The sequence below is a fragment of the Gouania willdenowi genome, chromosome 24 (assembly GCF_900634775.1).
Source record: "Gouania willdenowi chromosome 24, fGouWil2.1, whole genome shotgun sequence".
Taxonomy (NCBI): Eukaryota; Metazoa; Chordata; class Actinopteri; order Blenniiformes; family Gobiesocidae; genus Gouania; species Gouania willdenowi.
In genome coordinates this window covers 5,240,886-5,259,235 of record NC_041066.1, presented here as the reverse complement: position 1 = coordinate 5,259,235, position 18,350 = coordinate 5,240,886, and the positions used below count along the sequence as shown (strand labels likewise).

At 39.7% G+C, this 18,350-nt stretch overlaps 1 protein-coding gene across 5 annotated transcripts in view; it reads right to left on the bottom strand.

Moving 5' to 3' along the window:
- The window catches only part of syne2a (spectrin repeat containing, nuclear envelope 2a), a 72,156-nt gene extending 57,815 nt beyond the window's left edge, over window positions 1-14,341 (bottom strand). For 4 of the 5 annotated variants that reach the window (XM_028439262.1, XM_028439263.1, XM_028439264.1 and 1 more), the window contains exons 1-12: window positions 14,304-14,341; window positions 12,430-12,537; window positions 11,527-11,824; window positions 10,582-10,760; window positions 10,170-10,485; window positions 8,927-9,085; window positions 8,473-8,805; window positions 8,278-8,399; window positions 6,693-6,816; window positions 4,524-4,694; window positions 2,853-4,439; window positions 204-338 (exon numbers count right to left, since the gene is read on the bottom strand). In XM_028439262.1, the coding sequence (XP_028295063.1) occupies window positions 204-338; window positions 2,853-4,439; window positions 4,524-4,694; window positions 6,693-6,816; window positions 8,278-8,399; window positions 8,473-8,805; window positions 8,927-9,085; window positions 10,170-10,485; window positions 10,582-10,760; window positions 11,527-11,824; window positions 12,430-12,537; window positions 14,304-14,326 (3,555 nt within the window). In that variant the 5' untranslated portion in view covers window positions 14,327-14,341. Of the gene's footprint in view, window positions 1-203; window positions 339-2,852; window positions 4,440-4,523; window positions 4,695-6,692; window positions 6,817-8,277; window positions 8,400-8,472; window positions 8,806-8,926; window positions 9,086-10,169; window positions 10,486-10,581; window positions 10,761-11,526; window positions 11,825-12,429; window positions 12,538-12,636; window positions 12,652-14,303 lie in introns of those variants that run through there. The other variant, XM_028439266.1, reaches the window with a different exon arrangement.
- Between the last annotated feature and the right edge of the window lie 4,009 nt (window positions 14,342-18,350).

Sequence of the window (18,350 nt, the reverse complement as noted above, 5' to 3'; positions counted from 1 at the left end):
TCTGCATCTCAAAAATCCTTCCTGTCGGCCCTCCTGACAGATGCATCGTGGGAATAAACAATAGACATCCTTTCAAACATTGCTGCTTCCATTCTTTGGAAGTCAAAGAATTCCAGGACTATCTTAAAAATAGGATTATTAATCTCAAAGAGACTTTCCTGGTAAAATAATAATAAAAAACAACAAAGTCATGTGATACTTACTTTTTTGACTGAGCTCTGTATCTCTGCTAAGATGCCCTGCATGGTGGAGGTCTGTTTGCAGGACTCTGCTGAGCCTCCTGTTGTCCCTCCAAGGCTCGTCACAACTGGAAAAATTCTGCTTTCTTGGCTCTGAATCTACACACACCGGGCACAGAGTGGTGTCACAGTTTAGCATTCTTCCCCCGTGTGTGCACACAGATAATGATGGCTTCCTGTTCCCGCTCTACAGTGGTAAATATCAGAGGGCTGACGGTGGCATGGCGAGTCGGAGCACTTAACTCAAGAATGTGCCCGAGTCCGGACCAGCCGACCCTGAGGGAAAATATCCCTTTTATTCCACTACACTGTGCGTTTTCTCCTAATCTGGAAGAGTTTCAAGTAGCTCAAATGAACTTGGTTTCAAAATACAAACAGTAAAACACAACATTATCTGTTGGATTACTAAACAGGTGTGGCATCTTTCAACACAAAAAAAGCATTGTGGGGCAAGCAGAGGGAAGGCTAGAAACCTGTCTGCATGCTTCACAATGTGCTTGTGTGAGTGCCTGGCAGTCAAAGGAAGAAAATAAAATGTGATGGAAATATTAATCTTAGTGCATGTAATTAAATCCTGATCCTGATCACAGTTTGAAACAATCATAGATATACAATCTTGAGCACATATTTTGCAATCTTTTAACCTAAAGCCAGTTGTTAACTGAGAAGAGACATCCTCTTATTACTCTGGAAAATAACACTGTTGGAGGAGAAATTCCTGAAAAATCACATCTTTGAGGAACGCCAAAATTTTAACCCACTTCAAAGCACACATTAAAGTAGAGCTTTGGACCAAGTGGCTTAGGATAATGTAGTTATTTTGAGTTTGTAAATCTGAATATGAAAACATAACATCTGACCCTGCAGCCTTGTAAACAAAAGATGATTCTTGGCCTTGTGGCAACACCAGATCAGTTGTTCGGCACCAAAAGGTTTGTAATCATGAGAGATGTCAGGAACTCGTCTTCTGCAACTGATTGGTGCAAACTTACGAAAGGCTTGCTGATACAACTAAGGCCTCCTTTTAATATATGTTGAATCTCGTTTATTCAAAGCATAGTCTGCCACTCATTACAGGTTTTTGGATAAACTTTCCCTCCGGTCGTGTTGCCTAATGTTTTTTGATTATCTGTTTTTGACAATGTCCTCACAGGTCTAGGAATATTTTTTTTAAATGGATAAAATCATTGTGTAGTCCTCAGATTGATTAATCAAACATCATTTACTCCAAAAAGAAAGGAGTAAGGTCGAAATTGCAGCTCAAAAGTTTTTGGTTTTTTTGTTTCAGTTTCACCCATTGCATTGTGGGATGTAAGTCCCATAGACCAGGGGTGTCAAACATATTTTAGTTCAAGGGCCAAACACGGACCAGTTTGATCTCAAGTGGGCCGCAAATTTTGGGCGGAAAACGTGAAATTTCAACATTATTCTGCCCTATATATATATATATATATATATATATATATAAAGTAATGAAAGTTACAAATAATATCCCATTTTCAAATTTCTTTAAGTTTGTGATCATTTTTTTTTGTTTAAAATTGCAGGATTTCGGAACAAAAAATTGCAGTTGAAAATGGCTGCCATCATGTAATAAAAGCGTAGGAAAACTGTGCGTCCTGGCAAATATTGTATAATTTCATTGAATTAATGTTTTTGGAAGGACTGACATATCTACAACTAAATTACTTGGTATTTCTACACAATGATCCATGGTTTCTGTCATTTTTTTGTTTTTCTTCACTTTGTCTGCACATGTTCAATACTAAAGGAAGTGTAATCTTTTTAAGACAACGATGCATGTTTTGTTATTGCAATTAAATAAATGAATTTATTTCATTGCATAATTGTGACCATGACCAGAACTCCCTAAGGAAGAGTAAGAAACACTTTATTAAAGGGTGGATGTAAAAAGAGAGGGCAGTGTTACACCTTGGTGAGGGGGAAGGGAACAGGGAAGAGGGACTCAGGGTAGGAAATGGAAGGGGTGGGGAAGAGTTGACTGTTTTAAAGTGAGAGTGAGATGTGATGTTACAGTTGTGCATATTATGCTTATTGTGTTGTGTAATCAGTTCAGCCAGTCTGGTGGCAAGTGTGGAGAAATTGAAGCGGGTGACACAGCACCCAGCTTAAGTATAATGGTGGTGGTCGTGGACAGAGGGAAGGAGTGAGTGGTTATATCTAAAACTGGGATTTGGATCAACATGTTTTAGGTTAAGCCCAGTATAAGTTTATCCCACTGCCCAAGGCATGCCAGTGCATCCACGACCAATGTCTGTGCAAGAGCCACTTCTGCGAACCAGGCCTGAAGATGCAGCCAGGCCAGTAGAAAAAAACGGGAGCCAAGGAACCCCAGGCCACCCCCCACGACCAAACAGCCTCCCCAGGCGACCTAGAGAGCCCAGATGGAAGCCACACACATCCGAGAAAGTAGCCAGATTCAAGTGCATGTATTGTTTCGTATTTTAGCATCCTCTATAGACTAATAATACCTGTGGTTTGTTAAAGGGACCCCGTGTAATTATGCTACATATGAGCTAAATGTCACACTCGGTTTTCCAACACAATAATCAAACAGTTCCACAAAAATGAACCAAAGTGTTTGAGCCCTACCTGCTCCAGTGTCACTGCAGTGTCTCCCAGTGTTCCTTCACTTTTTCTTTCTGGTGGTGATATATTTGTTTCCCTTTGCGACACATGATTTGTTCCAATCCCCGCTGAGCTTTTGGTATTCTCTCCATTTCCACATACTGCTGTAGAGGAGCTCTTCTTCCTGTCACTAGCTGTCACCTGCTCACTATGAGCAGCAGCAGTGGTCATTACAGTGCCACTGAAGGCATCTCCACTCTGCTCTGAATCCCTCTCACTGCACAGCAGAGAGCTCGCTGTTTGCTCCCCTGTGTGACACACATCTGTCGTCTCCTCTCCTCTTGTTTCTGCTGCTCGTGCACTGTTGAGCAAACATTCAGCATCACTGTGTGATTTGATCGATGTCAGCTTATCCCTTTCCCTCACTTCCTGAGTTTTGTGGATTTCTTTGCGTGATATATTTGCACTACTACACTGCTCTGGTGGCATGTTCGAGCATACGTGTTGGCATTCCTGCTCTGTTGGAACAAGCTTTTCCTGACATTTAACAGATTGGGCTTTTTGTGAATTGTGTGGCTGCAGTTTCATATTTGATACCACAGTTGGTACTTTATATGAGGCGTCCTTACATTCAGTTGGATTGAAAACCTCTGTAAATTTCCCAAAGCTGGTATCTGGTACATCTAAATCTTGTTGACTGTCGGATCCACTTTTGCTTTTATCGTCTACATTTGTGTTACCACAATCATCCCCACTGTGTTCTTCCTTGAAACATCTGCCTACATCTGGACTGCAGGAGCCAGAGTTATCCCTCTGCAGGATGTTCACTGGCTCCAAGTCTAAGTGAATAGTAGGAGTCGAGGCGTCCTCTGTTTGTCCCTGTTGTTCCTGACTGTCTGTCCCTGACTGTGATTGGTGCTGACAGTGCTCTGCATGTGCTGCCGGTTTACTCTGTTTTGGATCACACACTTCAAATCTTCTAACCTGTGGCTCCACATCCAACATGATGGTAAAAACCTTCTTTGTGCTTGTTCCGGTGTCCCCAAATTCTCTTTTCTTGTCCTGAGCACCTGAATGTACATCAACAGTTTGTGTTTCCATCAGTAAACCTGGGTTGGATCCATTCACAGATGTGATGCTGTGAGGTGAACTTGTGTAGGTACAGGTTTCTGGTGTGATGTCACACAACTGTGACACCCAGGCATAGAAGTTCTGTCTGTGCAATGGTTCGGAGCTGGTTTTCGGAGCTGAAACTGGTGAGTATGTGATATTTTCTTTGGGAACCTTCTGCTTTCTGCTTTGAAGGCTGTAATATAAGCTGGTACCAGCAGTGGTTGATGTTAACAGTGACGGACTTTGTTGTTTCTTTGAATTGGTAACATCTGGGCTAGCTGAAAAGAGGATATGAGCATCTTTTCCATCTTCTTCTTTTGGGCTATCTGCACTGCTTATAATAGAAATCTCTGCTTTTTGCATTGAAATGCATTCGTGACGTTGTTTTGTGCCATCATCTGTCGATGTGCATGAAGCAGTGGCCGGGTTTTGTTTCTCTGACATGTCAGGACAACTCTGGGGAGTATTGCTGTCATCACTTGCTGCCTTAACCGCCATCTGTGAATCCCATGAACTGATCAATTTATGGTGACATGATGAATGAACAAGTTTGCATAAATTTGAGTTTTGAGACAAACTTGCCTTGCTTTGTGGTAGTGATTGAAACACAGGCTGACTTTCAAACAGAGCCCTTGAAGCACAGCTTTCCAGTTTCTCTGTCACTTCTGCTCCAAGACAACCCAATAGAAAGCTTCGCTCTGAGAGCAGCTCTGAAAGTGACTGTTGAAGCTGCAAACCTTGATCCAGCACAGCCTGGAAGGAAACAGAGACTGACTCAAAAATAGATCAATAAATAATAGTCTTTCAAAGAGGAAAGTATAGAGAACACACACAACCATCACATGAATGCACTTTAGATGATAGTCTAATGTTGAATCATATTACTTTGTTATTAATCCAACTGAAAATTAATTGATATCAACTTTTAGCCTAAAATACACATAATCCTTCATATGATTTGGAGATTTCAGCCAATTAGCATTCACATGTTCTCATCACGTCAGACAAACGCTTTGTATTTCTGCTTTCATTGAGTGACCTTGTAGATAAAGATATTTAAACATTTTTGCACATAGTTACATCTCATCCATTTCCTTAGAAGTTATGATGTTTGGATGTCATGATGTTATTTCTAAGAACAGGAAACAATACAGTAGATGGATTTTCAACCCACTATCAGTTTATTAGATTATCACAGATAATAGTTCAGATTATTACAGATCCACACCTTAGAACAGGTAACTCTATGCTACCATGGCAACCATCGGATGGTTTGATGAGATTACATCAAACCAGTTGGAGTGATGTGAATGAAGCACTTTATTGGTTCCTTTATTGGTTTCACTACGTCACAGTTTGTCAAACATATGTGAACCTCCACAAGCGTGTTTAAAGAGTTTTTATTATTGCATTTTGCAGCTTCTAAAGGGCCTCACATTCTAAAGTTTACATAGAATACCGTTTTAGGACAGTCACCTATGAGTAGGATGGTCTGGGTTCAACTCTAAAACAGATTGTTTCTGTGTAAATCCATAAATTCCTCCCAGACTAACTATGGTTTTGTGTTTCTCATCTGGTTTCCCCTCACAGTCCAAAGTTATGTATACAAGGTCGGCTAGTGTGTCTGCAGAGATTCCCTCCAGCTTCCTTCAAGCCTGATCAGGAGTAAGTGGGAATGGGAGATGGATGGCACATCAGCTCTCATATGGTCGGATTATGTCTTTCAACAACCTCAGGCTAATATAATGTACACCCCTCTTGCAAATTCATACACACTGGAGAGTTTTTCTCTTTTTTTAACTTACTACTGTTGCTTTAGAAATAGTGTGCTGTACCTCTGGCATTTTAGAAGGAACGTCCTCATCCTGTGGGTTCAAAATGTATCTTTGTATCAAAAGAAAACGGATGGGTGTCCAACTCTTTCCTTGAGGGCTACAGTCCTGCATGTTATAGATGGTAACACGCAGGTGCACAGATCCCGGGGGGGTCAGGAACAATGCAGGGATCGTGTCCCACCCCAAAAATCCCATTGTAAATACAAATATATATATTTTTTATAGTATAGTAACGTATTAACATATTTTTGATTAGATTTTAGTTTTAAAATTAAAAGTTGCAGTTTCAATTTTTTCTGATTAAATTCTGTTGATTTCGACTCCTTTTTATCTTCCAATTAAAATCAACAGTTTTTATATACATTTTCAAGTCAGATGCTTTTATGCTGGATATGTGGTTCATACTGCTTTGAAGTTTTGTATATTTCTAAGTTTTGTGGCACATTCATTTGCACTTTATAATTTGTGTAACGATTTATGTCTTATTTAGCTTTAGTTTAACATATATTCCATTTGCAAAAAGTATTAAAACATTTTTATTATCCCTCCCAGGAATAGGTCAATAAAATTTAACTGTTCAATGTCCCCCCAATAATGAAAATTGATTTCAGCCCCTGCTACCATGTACCAAAAAAAATGTATGTAAAAAAAATTAATGTGAAATGATTTGACTCAGAAGAAGCAGTTCATCTTTGAGGGATTATATAGGAACAGCGTGTGTGATTTAGACTGCAGGAGGACATCAAAGCATCAAGGGCAACAAAGTTAAACACAAAGTTTTCTTTTCAGTTAAAAAAAAAAAAAAGAGTTAACCTCTCACATATGGAGTCAAAAAATATATATGTTCATGCACAAATAGGTAGCCCTATTTGTGCATGAATAAACCTTTGCCCGTGCTCACATTGGTGACTTTTACCTTGCTCGGTGATGATGACTCATCACTTTGGCTCCATCGCTGCATGTGGCTGATGGCTTCTCTCACACTGCTCACCGTACTGTTTTCACACTCTTTCCTTTTCCGCAGACAAACAGACCTGAGGCTGAAGACACAAAATGCTTACTGACCCACATGTTTCAAACTCAAGGCCCAGGGGCCAAATCCAGCCATTCAAATGATCCAATTCGGCTCGCAGGAGAAAGTAAAAATAACAGAGAAAACATGAAACATTGTGTAAATTACCAAATAATCAGTTGTTAATTGTTGTGGAAAGAACTCGAAATGTTTCCATAATCCTGCAATTTTTCTCAAATTATTCTACAAAATCTCCCGAAAAATTGGTCAAAAAAAAAATCAATCAAAAGATCTGTCACTTATTGCTTAGATATTGTGAATGCCTTTTTATACTTTATGTATAATTTATAACTGGAAGTCCAAACTTGGTTAAATTAATGTTGAAGTTGTTCGTTTTCCCACCTAAAACCTGCAGCCCACTTGTGATCGAACTGCTCCGTATTTGTCTCTTGAACTAAGATGAGTTTGACACCCCTGTAATCTAACCCATTTTTTTCATTATGTTTCTATTGGAAAATAGGAGACATACACTTCGGGTTTGCCAAAAGAAAACAAATATGATAAAAAAAACTTTCAAGGACATTTCAGTTTTTGTCTTCATCCCCTTTTTAATATGAAGAAATAAAATAAAATAAAATTCAACCACTGAACACCCAGAGAGTAAACAAGTGTAGCATTACATCACTACCCAGATTGGAATTAATTCAAGTAAATATACATGAAAAATAAAATAATTACATAGGAAAAACAAAGGCTTCCATGTCAATCTGTAGCACTCTTGTCAATTAAAAGCAGTGGATAGTCAATGCAGTCTCAGGCATATATTGTTTAGCATATCTTTCCCACCCACTCCAGTGTTTAACAAATAAATCAATCTTTAGGTTTACTGCAAAAGTTATTTTCCATTTTGTAAATGTCCATCATTATATTGGTCCAGTCTTGGATAGTCAGTTCTGACCTAACCCATTTTGAACCACATTTGGATGATTTTGCACTCAGGAATCAAAGATCAACAGCCAATCATAACATCTTGTTTCTAACAGATAACAGATATTCTTCTTTGTTTTCACACTGTAAGTAAGTTTGGATTCAGTCCTTCCTCTGCAATCCAGATACTATTAAGTTTTATAGGACAATAAAGAGCAGAAGAGCTTTCATTGTCTCTGGAGACTTCTAAACATACTATTATCTGTTTTCTGTGTACTGGCACTGCGTGGAGTTTCTAGGTCAGCTTTGACGCACATTTTCCGTCCACACACACTGTTGGAAACTAAAACCATGGTTTCTTTGGACACTGGACGTTAGATTTGATCTACGAGTCCTTCGATGCTGCCAGACGTTTTTAGTGTCGGCGAGCCTCATGGGCCTCAGGAGGGATTTAAAGTTTTATGCAAGGGCATAAAATTCATCCCTGATAGATTTACACTTTTGTAACCTGGCAAGAACATGAGTGAGATTTAGAAATATATTTTTTGATGAGAGGAACTACCTGTCTAATTCCTTAAAAACGCCATTGATTGCCAATGACACATCTGGAGGAAGCGTTTCCTCTCTCGCCCTCTGCAGGCGGTTGGCTCTTGTTGACATCTCTGATAACTGGGCATCCAAACCCTGAAGAAGAGAGCTTGTGTTAATAGATGTGTCGCATCAGTATGTGTCTCTTTGACAGTGTCGTCTCATGCACCTGTATCGTGCACCACTCTTGTTTCAGCTGCTTGAAGTCAGGCGACACCTTGTGAGTTTCTGACAGATTCCCAAATATTTCCTGCAGCGCTGTCAGGTCTCTCTGTAAACTCCAGACTTCTTCCTCCACTTGATGAATATTTGGATTTGTCTTCACCTCAGCTAGACTTTCTCTGATGCTACGCTCTAGCACACTCTTGTGGTTTTGGAGCCTGCTGACTTGCTGAGCGAGGCTCGAGTGGCTCTTCATGGCAGAGCTGAATGTGATGGTGTCCTTTAGCGTCAGCAGCTGGGAAACATCTTGGTCCATGTTGGTGACTTCTTGCAGCAAAGCCTGAAATGCAGAATGTACAGCATTGCAACTTATCAAGAGGAAACTTTTCAATACATTTTTCAGGCCACTGATGCAGAATAAAAACAAATGTTTGCAAAGGCAGTTTTTGTCACGCTGTCACCTCCACAGCTGTTCTATCTCTAGTTATTCCTGCAGCTCTCTGCATGTCCCAGGCTGTCCATCGTCTCTGCAGTGACGTCAGTCTGTTCGTGCATCCCTGAAGCAACAGATTGATCTGTTCCTCATTTTTCACACCTTCTTCAAGGCAGGAGCAGATACCCTGAGGATCAGTCAGACACACCAAAACACAGACAAGTCATCATTTAGGTCAAACAAAGTCAGGGAGCACATACACTAACACATGCACACACACACACACACACAAGCAGTATTATACTAGGCTTCCAACTGAACTGCAGTAAAAGGACACAATGGTTCTCTGATGTTTTTATGAGTTTCTGCTGTGCTGATAATCCATGTCAGGTCGGCCACCTTGCTGCGCTAAGCATTGGGATGATATTGATGTCGGAGTTTTGTTTTCTTTCCTGGAGTATCTCTGTAAAAATCTATAGTATTAAACACATAAAAGAGTAGGCTGTCAGCATTAAACACTTCTGTTTGTTGAGTCATATTTAAGCTATGATTTAAGTCTAAACCAGAGTTTCTCATTAGGTGGGTAATACAGTACAAGGACTCAAAGGACGGCTGGATAAAAAAAGTGTACTTTTATTTTGAAGGAGTTTTTTTTTTTTTTATGTAGCAAAGCGTAATCTATTTTAACTTCTGTTTGTAGTAAAAATCCAATTGTCTTCTGAGAGTTTTTCAGTGCATGTTTAACTACTTCACATGAATAAGAGAGTTGTCGTTTAAGCTTTTGGATGAAAATATTTGAAGTAAAAAAGGATTTTTATCAGTAAAAAGATAATTTTACAGCTACACTTGTAATATACAGACATTATTATTATTATTATTATTATTATTATTATTATTATTATTATTATTACACCAAGACTACACCAATTTCACATAATTGAACATTTAGGAATTTTACATTTTGGAGAGATGCAGAAGAAAAAAACATTTTAATATGAACTTAAAGAAATGGACGCATCCAATCCTGACTTTGTTTTGGCTTTGCTAAACTTTGTATTGTAACTTTCAGCATTCTAAAATGTAGGAATTCCACTTTTTGGGGTGGATATCAAAAAGTTTTATTCATTTCTTTGTTTTTTCAAAAATAAAAGCAAGCAATATAAGTAGGTTTGTTGTCTTATTAAACATTCTCCTTAGGGAGATAAAGAAAGCTTTGGTTTGCAGTTGTGATACTGGTGCTTTTACACCTGCATGTGTCTTTGGAGTTTTACCTTCAGCTCCTCCATCAGTGCTGACCAGCATTTGTGTAGCTCCTCCCAAGAGGAGTCGGTCCAGACGGCGCTGCTTGACTCCTCCCTCAGCTCCCTCTTCTGTTCAGCCAGGCTGGCGAGGGTTAACCGCAGCGTCTCACATTCCTCCCACAGACTGTGGGCGAGCAGGCTGGTCAGTGTGCGTTGGTCTGTGGCAGGCCTAGGGAACACCGTGGGAATGTGAGCCGCTCGGTGCTGCAGCTCCTTCACTCTGCTGCAGGCCTCACGTCTCTGAGGCAGGTACGAAGAGGAGAGGCGTGGATCTGCTTGTAGAGCTCTGCAGAGAAAATTAGAGCACATATCACAACTTAAAGTTTGCTATTAATTGTATTCATCATATGAATGATTATTGTGTTTTTCTGTTTCAGCTCACCTGTGATATGGCTCAAGTGGTTCCCACAGCTCGCTCCACTGCTCCTCTGCTCTCTGAATGATCTCCTGAACTTCTAGTTTCACCTCCTCTTCAGCCAATAGTTCACTGCTCACATGTGCTGCGATAACTCTGAGCTCCTCCAGGCGTGCATCTACTTCACTTCTCACTCCCGACAAAGCCTGAAAAGAATTTCGGTAGAATCGTAAATATCAGTAGGAAAACCTGGTTCAGGGAACAGCAGCGCCCAACATGACAAAAACTTCAAATCCGCTCAGATCTCAATGTGGACACTCCCTTAGTTTAAGACAAGTATGAACAGATGCAGAGAAAAAAGAAGAACCCACACCCTCCTGTGATAATACACCCAAACAACCAGTAATTGCACAACAAAAGCAAATAAATTCTTCTCAGGTAACCAATATGAAAATGACGCCACCAACATCATTGCATTACTCTTTATGAGACCTTCACTATACAAGCCGCAACACACAGAGGGACTTTAAACTATATTCAAAGAGTTAATAAACCTCAAAACCACTTTTTTTTTTTTGCTGAAAACAAATGTATTTGGGTGTGAAGTAGTGTGGTTAATTGGTTCTTGTTCAACTCTTGCACAACATTTTAGTCAAAGTATTTTAATTCAAATTAATTCAATATTTTGTTGTAAAAATCAAGGTTTGAACAAGGCAATTAAAATCAAATTTTGCTATTGGCTGAGATGGAGGCCGAAGATGTTTTGAAGGCAGCTTTGAATAAACCATCGCTGTTGGCCCCACCCCTCCTATAAGAAAAAAAGCAAGTGTCGACTAATGGGGGTTGCTGTCAGAGAATGAATGACTGTATTTTAACTTCAGGAGCCCCGCCCATAATCAAGGCATTTTTTAAATTTTCCGGCCAAAACCTTAGGGTTTAGTTACACTTTAAGTGATTTTATTATTTTTTTACCTGAGCATTGTGAAGCCTCTGTTCCACAGAGCTGAAGATATCTGGACTTCCAGTGAGTGACGAGTTAACAGTTTGTCTCAAATCTCCAATCCAGTCCAGTGTGGACTTTGACAAAGCACGAAACACTTCAACATCTTTGTTTCGGGAACGCTGCGTTTCTTTGGATCCACCGATGATGTTAATGTGGAAGTTGTGGTGGTGTTCCTGCAGTTTTCTGCTTTCCTTCAGCAGCCTGGAGGGCGGGAGACGACTACTTTTAAAAGACAAAGCGGGCTGACTGAGGTGATCTGTCCTGACTCTGCAGCGTAGACAAAAAAGAGGCGTTGATTAGATTAGAGAGGAAACTAAGGTCAGCCACTTGTGAAAATATCCATTTTGTTTTAGAATAAACTATTATTTTTTTTAGCAGTGCACAATAACCCACAAAAAAAGCCCACAGGCACACAATTAGAACATGCAAACTCCACTTTGATAAGGCTTGATTCCACCATTGTGCTTAGAGGTAGCATTGCCTTCCACCGTGCAAGTGACAACTTGCCGACTCTTTCATTTATTTAACCCCTTCAACAAGTGACATGTTTGGCTTCTTCAGAGGACATTCTACCCACAGTTTACAGTGGATTTATATTCCACATCTAAAAAAACCCCAACTCATATTTCAAAAGATACTTTTGCTGCAATGTTGCATGGCATGAGTCAGTCATTTTAGATTTTAGTGTCCAGAGCATGAACTAATCCTGCTGCTTTGGTGGTTATTATTCAACAAACACTCAATCATTTTCAGTTGTCCGTGCTTGCTTCCTATATTTGCACCGTTTCCCAGAGAAATAATCTTTAAAGTCAACAAATCCAAAGAAATCCTGCCAACGTTTTCAAACCACGATTCTTTAGAAAACCGCACACCTTTGTTGGAGAGCCTCCACTCGCAGGAGACAAAGGTCCTTCCCTTCTGTTGCTGCTTCCTTTGCAGCTGGAAGCCACCGTTCCAGATATTTCTTCTCTATCTGCAGCCTGCGACACACACACACACACACACACACACAAAGCAATGGTTAGATCAGCACCATGTGCTTTAACCGTTTGGCTGACACAGGTAAAAACCAGTCCAACCTGTCCTGCTGTCTGCTTAAACCTTCTCGGTGTAAGAATGATGCCTCGGCTTCACAGAGTGAGTTTCACATATTAGAAGCTTTCACACATTTCATCGAGAAAATGATGCAAGAGCAATGTTTAAATATTCTCATTCATTATTCAAAATGTGAACATGGAATGCTTATATTTCTCTGACTATCTTATAATATGAATTTATTACATTTTCATTTAGCAGACGCAAGCACATAGGATTAAGGGACTTGTTCAACATCCCACTATAGGTTCAAACCAGTAACCCTCCGATTACAAGCCTGAATGGTGGTGTAATATTTCAATAAATGAATAGTGAGAATGCTGTAAAGGCATATAAACTAATTTATTTTACCATATTAATATTTCATTTTTTTTTAATTCAAGTTCTTTTTTAGTTTTTTCTTTCACCTTGTCTGCACATGCCTTTGAAGGTGTTTACACCAGCACTACATGTAGTGCAATCTTTTCATGACAGCTATGCATGTTATACTATTGTAATGAAACAAATACATTTATTTTATTGCATAATTGTGACCATCAACAGCCCTCCCTAAGGAATACTTAAAAAAACTTTATTAAAGTGAAAATATAAAAATAGAGGGCAGTATTACACCTTGGTAAGGGGGAGAGGAACAGGGAGGTAGGGTGGGACGATGGAAGGAGTAGGCAAAGTCAACAGTCAACTATTTTGGTTGTAGTGAAAGTGTAACGTGGTGCTACTGTTGTCCATATTGTGTTGTGGAGTGTAATCTATTAAACCAGTACAGTTACAAATGTGGAGGGATTGAAGAGGGTGACATAGCACCCGGCCTAAGTTTAAAGATGGTGGTCGTGATCAGAGGGAAAGGGTGAGTGCTTACACCTAGAACTGATATTTGGGATTGTATCTAAGGTTAAGCCAAATACAAGCTTATCCTACAGCCTAATGCATGCCAGTGTATCCATGACAGATGTGCATGCAAGAGCCACTTTTATTCATCTTCATTATATTTTACTGCTCCTCTAATCATTCTGAAAGACCATAACTGGAGCATTTGATCTGCCTCAATGGTTGTCACGATTACTTACGGTATTTCTTCCTGCTGAGTCAGTCAATCCTGTTTGGTTTCGTTTCGTTTGTAGTCATTTTGTCAGTATCTGGTTAAGGTGTTTGTTTTCTGCACTGTGTGTGCGTGCATGCTTGTGTGCTTGTGTGTGTGCGCGTGTGTGTTTCCACTCAGGTGCGCCTCCTCTTCCTGATTACATCCTTGAACAGTTGAAGGTCTGATTGAACACAGAATCAGTGCTCAGTCACTGTTTTTTCACCTCCACTCCAACCAGTTTGTTTGCATTCTGCTTTTAGTTGCTGTAATTTTGTTTTGTTATTTACTGTAAGTTTGTTTTGACGCAAGCTCCGCCCCCTGGATGCTCCTTTGTCACCGTGCCTGTGTTTACTCTCTACCATCTCTACCTTAATCCACCTTAAATCCTTGTGAACAAATCTCAGAGAAGCCTCCACATGCATGAAAGGACTTAAAGTGTCCCAATGAAATCCCAGTACACACTTGCAAACCAGTTGTGCATGTAATGTGAAAGAATAGGTCACATTTTCTTCTGCTTCTAACAAGTTGTGCTCGCTGTCTCTGAGGTCTTGAGGTCTGAGGCAGACTTACTCGGGGTGGTCTTTGATATTCATGTCGATCTGCTGCTGCACTTCTGTGCAAAGCTGCTGCGTGTTCCTGACCTTCTCCTGCAGCTGGATTCCAAACACATGCAGAAGTTGCAGGTTCTCTGCTTCACTGATGGAAGCCAAGACCTGAACGTCCTCCATCAGACTCTTAGCCTGTTCTTCCTGAGGGCGGATCTCAATCTGACCAATTAAAGAAATGCGTTGTACCAATTAAATGTAATTCACCTGCTGCAGTCATTCAAAAACCACAAAATGCACACATAAGTCTTCTTTTCTACATATTACAATTGAAAAAACATGTATTCCAGCTGTTACTTTGACATATTTTAAATGAAATGCTTAAAAAAAAATCTGTCTGACGATCGCCCTGATTAACTAGGATCCCTAATAAACAGCACAAAATTTGGTGCTTCAGGGCTCTACACTAACTTTTCCAATGGCGGCACAGGTGCGACTAACTTTCTCAGTTCTCAGCACCAGCACAGAATTTGGTCGCACCTTTTTTCCATTTTTTGGAGCGGGGGTGGGGGTAGTGTACAGAATAACCATGCATGTTAATGCAGTTCTGTTTTTTATTTTACAGAAAGGCTGTATTTTAATTAACTTAACAGTAGCATAACCAACTTAGCATCAGCATTGCTTCACCCCATGGAATTAAAATAAAAAAAACCTTCTCAATGAAGACAATACAGTGATACAGTGATTTAATTTGATGTGATTTATATTGATCATGTAAATGGAAACTTGAAAATAGTTTAAAATAAAATAAATTCACATCAAGAAATAAAATGTTATATAAAGAACATGTTTTTTAGTTAATGTATTTAAAAGGCTACATAAAGTAACTTGAATTTGATAACACATGATCATGTGGTCAACACATGCTAATTTCTTGCCACACATAAAGCATGCATATTTAACCAGCACATTGGTGGTTAAATGAATCTGTTCCCACACAATTAAAATCTCTATTTTCTTCCAGAATAGTGTTTTTGTTGGTTTAGTTATCTTACCAGGGATTTAAAACTTAAGGTTAACCACAGGTGCAGGAAAGTTGATGGTCTGTAGATGTTGCAGGAGGTGAAGTAGGAAGGTGCTGAGTCATTGCACAACGTGATTTATTTTAGGTTAACAAATTGTTATATCATGATTTTATTTGTCATTAATAGCCTCTGTGAAAAATAGTCAATTATTTCAATAGTTTTTTTTAAGCTATAGGAGCCATTGCAAAAGAATCAAAGGCCCACATTAGGCCCCAGAGCCGCAGGTTGCAGACCCCTGCTCTGAGGGAACCACAGCTCAACATCTGGCCTGACTCTGTGGTAGCCTCTTCGATTTACTACGCTGTGGTCTGCTGGGGAGCCGGCAGCACTGTCCGGGACAGGAAGAGACTGAACAAGCTGGTCAGGAGGGCCATTGATGTTCTGGGCTGCACACTGGACCCACTGGAGGAGGTGGGTGAGAGGAGGATGGTAAATAAATGACATCTGTCATGGATGACACCTCTCACCTCCTGCATCAGACTGTGGAGGGTCTGAGCAGCTCCTTCAGTGATCGACTGAAACACCCACAGTGTAGGACTGAGCGCTACCGCAGGTCATTCATTCCCACCGCTGTACGACTGTACAATAAAACAGTCTGAGGCATTGTACTGTCTGTAAATATATATCCTTGCCCTGCCTGTTATTATGGACAGTATATATCTTTATTCTTTTTAGATTATTTATTCCTTTTATATTTTTCTATTTATATCAATATTAATGTATAGCTTCCATTATTGTATTGTTTATTTTATTTTATCTTCCATGCACTATTTCTCGGGTGTCTTTCAGGTTTTCCTGGGTGTTGCCTTTTGTTGTCTTTTTTTATTGCACCTTCTATAAATAGTAAGCTGTCATGTCAGTAAATTTCCCCACTGCGGGATGAATAAAGAAGAAAAAATGAGGTTCATTGAATGTTTAGAAGGTGTGACAAATGGATAAATATATCCAATTCTGCCCAAAATCCCAAATATGCTATGTGGAACAGATTGATTAGTGATCATGTTATCCTGTGATTTAAGATTAATGCAGAGCTTCATGTTGCAATAACATGTGGTTCAGATTATTATGACTGCATTCTGCAATCTGACAAGGCCCTGGTAGAAAGACAGGTTTAGCTGATGGTGTATTAGCTGAACTGGTGATCATTTTACCCGGTACAACAGAAGCACACCTTCAATTACATGACTGTGCAGGATTTTGTGCAAAACATAAAGGTGATTTGCCATTGGTGGTAATAAAAGGTTTCACAAATAATGTTTTGGAACCATATCACACATTTCTATGGGATTTATCCATAAGCAGGTGACTGAGGTTTCTAACAGTGTGGCTACACGTCGTGGATTATCCTTGAAACAGAATTTAGAAAATTTTGAAATGGAAAATCAGATGCTTTATGTTTAAAAGATCCAGTATTTGTTGGGCGTTGTTGGACATTTTTGACCTAAAAAAACATCTAGGAAATCAGGTACTTTTGGTTTCAAAACAAAAAAAAACATGTTGTGCAAGTTTGCACTTTTTTAGTTTGTGGTCAAATTTGAATATTGATTGTTTGGTGTTGGAGTAAAGTTCCAAAGCAAAGAGCTTGTTTGACAAAAAAAAAAGTAAAGTAAAGTAAAGTAATTCTGGGATTGCGCTGACTCACAGACACTGATACTGTGTCTCCAAAATGAAATGTATGTTACTGTCAGAGTCAAACACATATACATCAATACAGATCAAATGCAAAGTTGTAGAGCTCACATGTCACAATTATCTGTGACTTTATGGCCTGATTAAATACACTCCTCACCTGCTGCGAACAAATTTATCTTACCTTGAGATTTGCGAGGATCGTCGACACATTTGGAGCTCTGAGAGAGTGAAGAGAGCTTTGGATCTCCTGAAGGCTGTTGAAACACTGATCCATCCTTCCGTTGATTTGTCCCTTGGTGGCCACCGTCTGCCTGTACACATCTTCAGCCTCTGAAATAACCTCATTCAGTTGCTCCATTTTCCTCCTGATCTGAGTCTCCACCACCTTGACAAAACAGCACCGGGATTCAGATGTGCTTGTAAAAGGACGTCATGACAATGATCACATTCACAATAACAGATATTAGTTCTTGTCTTTTATTAGTGTCACTGATCCTCATAGATGAAAAGTCAGAACCTACTAGTTTCCAGAGTAAAACAAATGCAAATAGCTTGAAAACTTTGCCAAAATAAAATTAAACTATATTTTGATGCGATCCTCAAATGGCCACACGCTACACAGAAAAGATTTTACCTGCAGCTCCAGAGGAGACTCCATACTTTGAAGTAGTGACTTAATCTCAGTGGATCTTTGGTGGAAGCGCTCTATACGCTCCTCTTGGATTGCGATCTCATTCTGACGACAGATGGAGAGAGATGAGCGAAGAACTAACAATCCTCAGAGAAGTAACAGTCCTCAGTTATACCTGCACTTCTTTGATTTCATCCTCAGTCTGAAAGGATGGATGCTGAGTAAACTTAACCAGTTTATTGTCCGTCCAACTCTCCACTTCTGTCCCCAGTTGCAGGACGCCGTTCCACAGAGTAGAAGCTAAATGGAGGTTTTCCAGAAGGTTGTCTGTTCTTTCTGATACCTGAGTGAACAACAGAAGGGTCACAGGTCAGTCTGTTCATTCATCCATCCATCCATCTTCTACAACTGATGAGGGGATCTTTCTAACAGGAAGGTATTGTCACTGTTGTCTGCACCACAAAGAGGTCTTGTTTTGTCATTAGGGCTAAGCAATACGGACCAAAACTCATATCTTAATATTTTTTCTCAAAATGGCAATATACGATATAAATCTCAATATTTTGAACTCAATAAAGTCTTAACAGAAAGAGGTTACATTTGCTGATGAGAAATACCACACAGGCAGCTGCACAATATGGGCCACTTTTGGTTTTTTCTCCTCTAAGGGACAGCATGTGTGAGTGAGTGAGGGGAAGGTCTGAAGTAGCAAAAGCAGTGACTT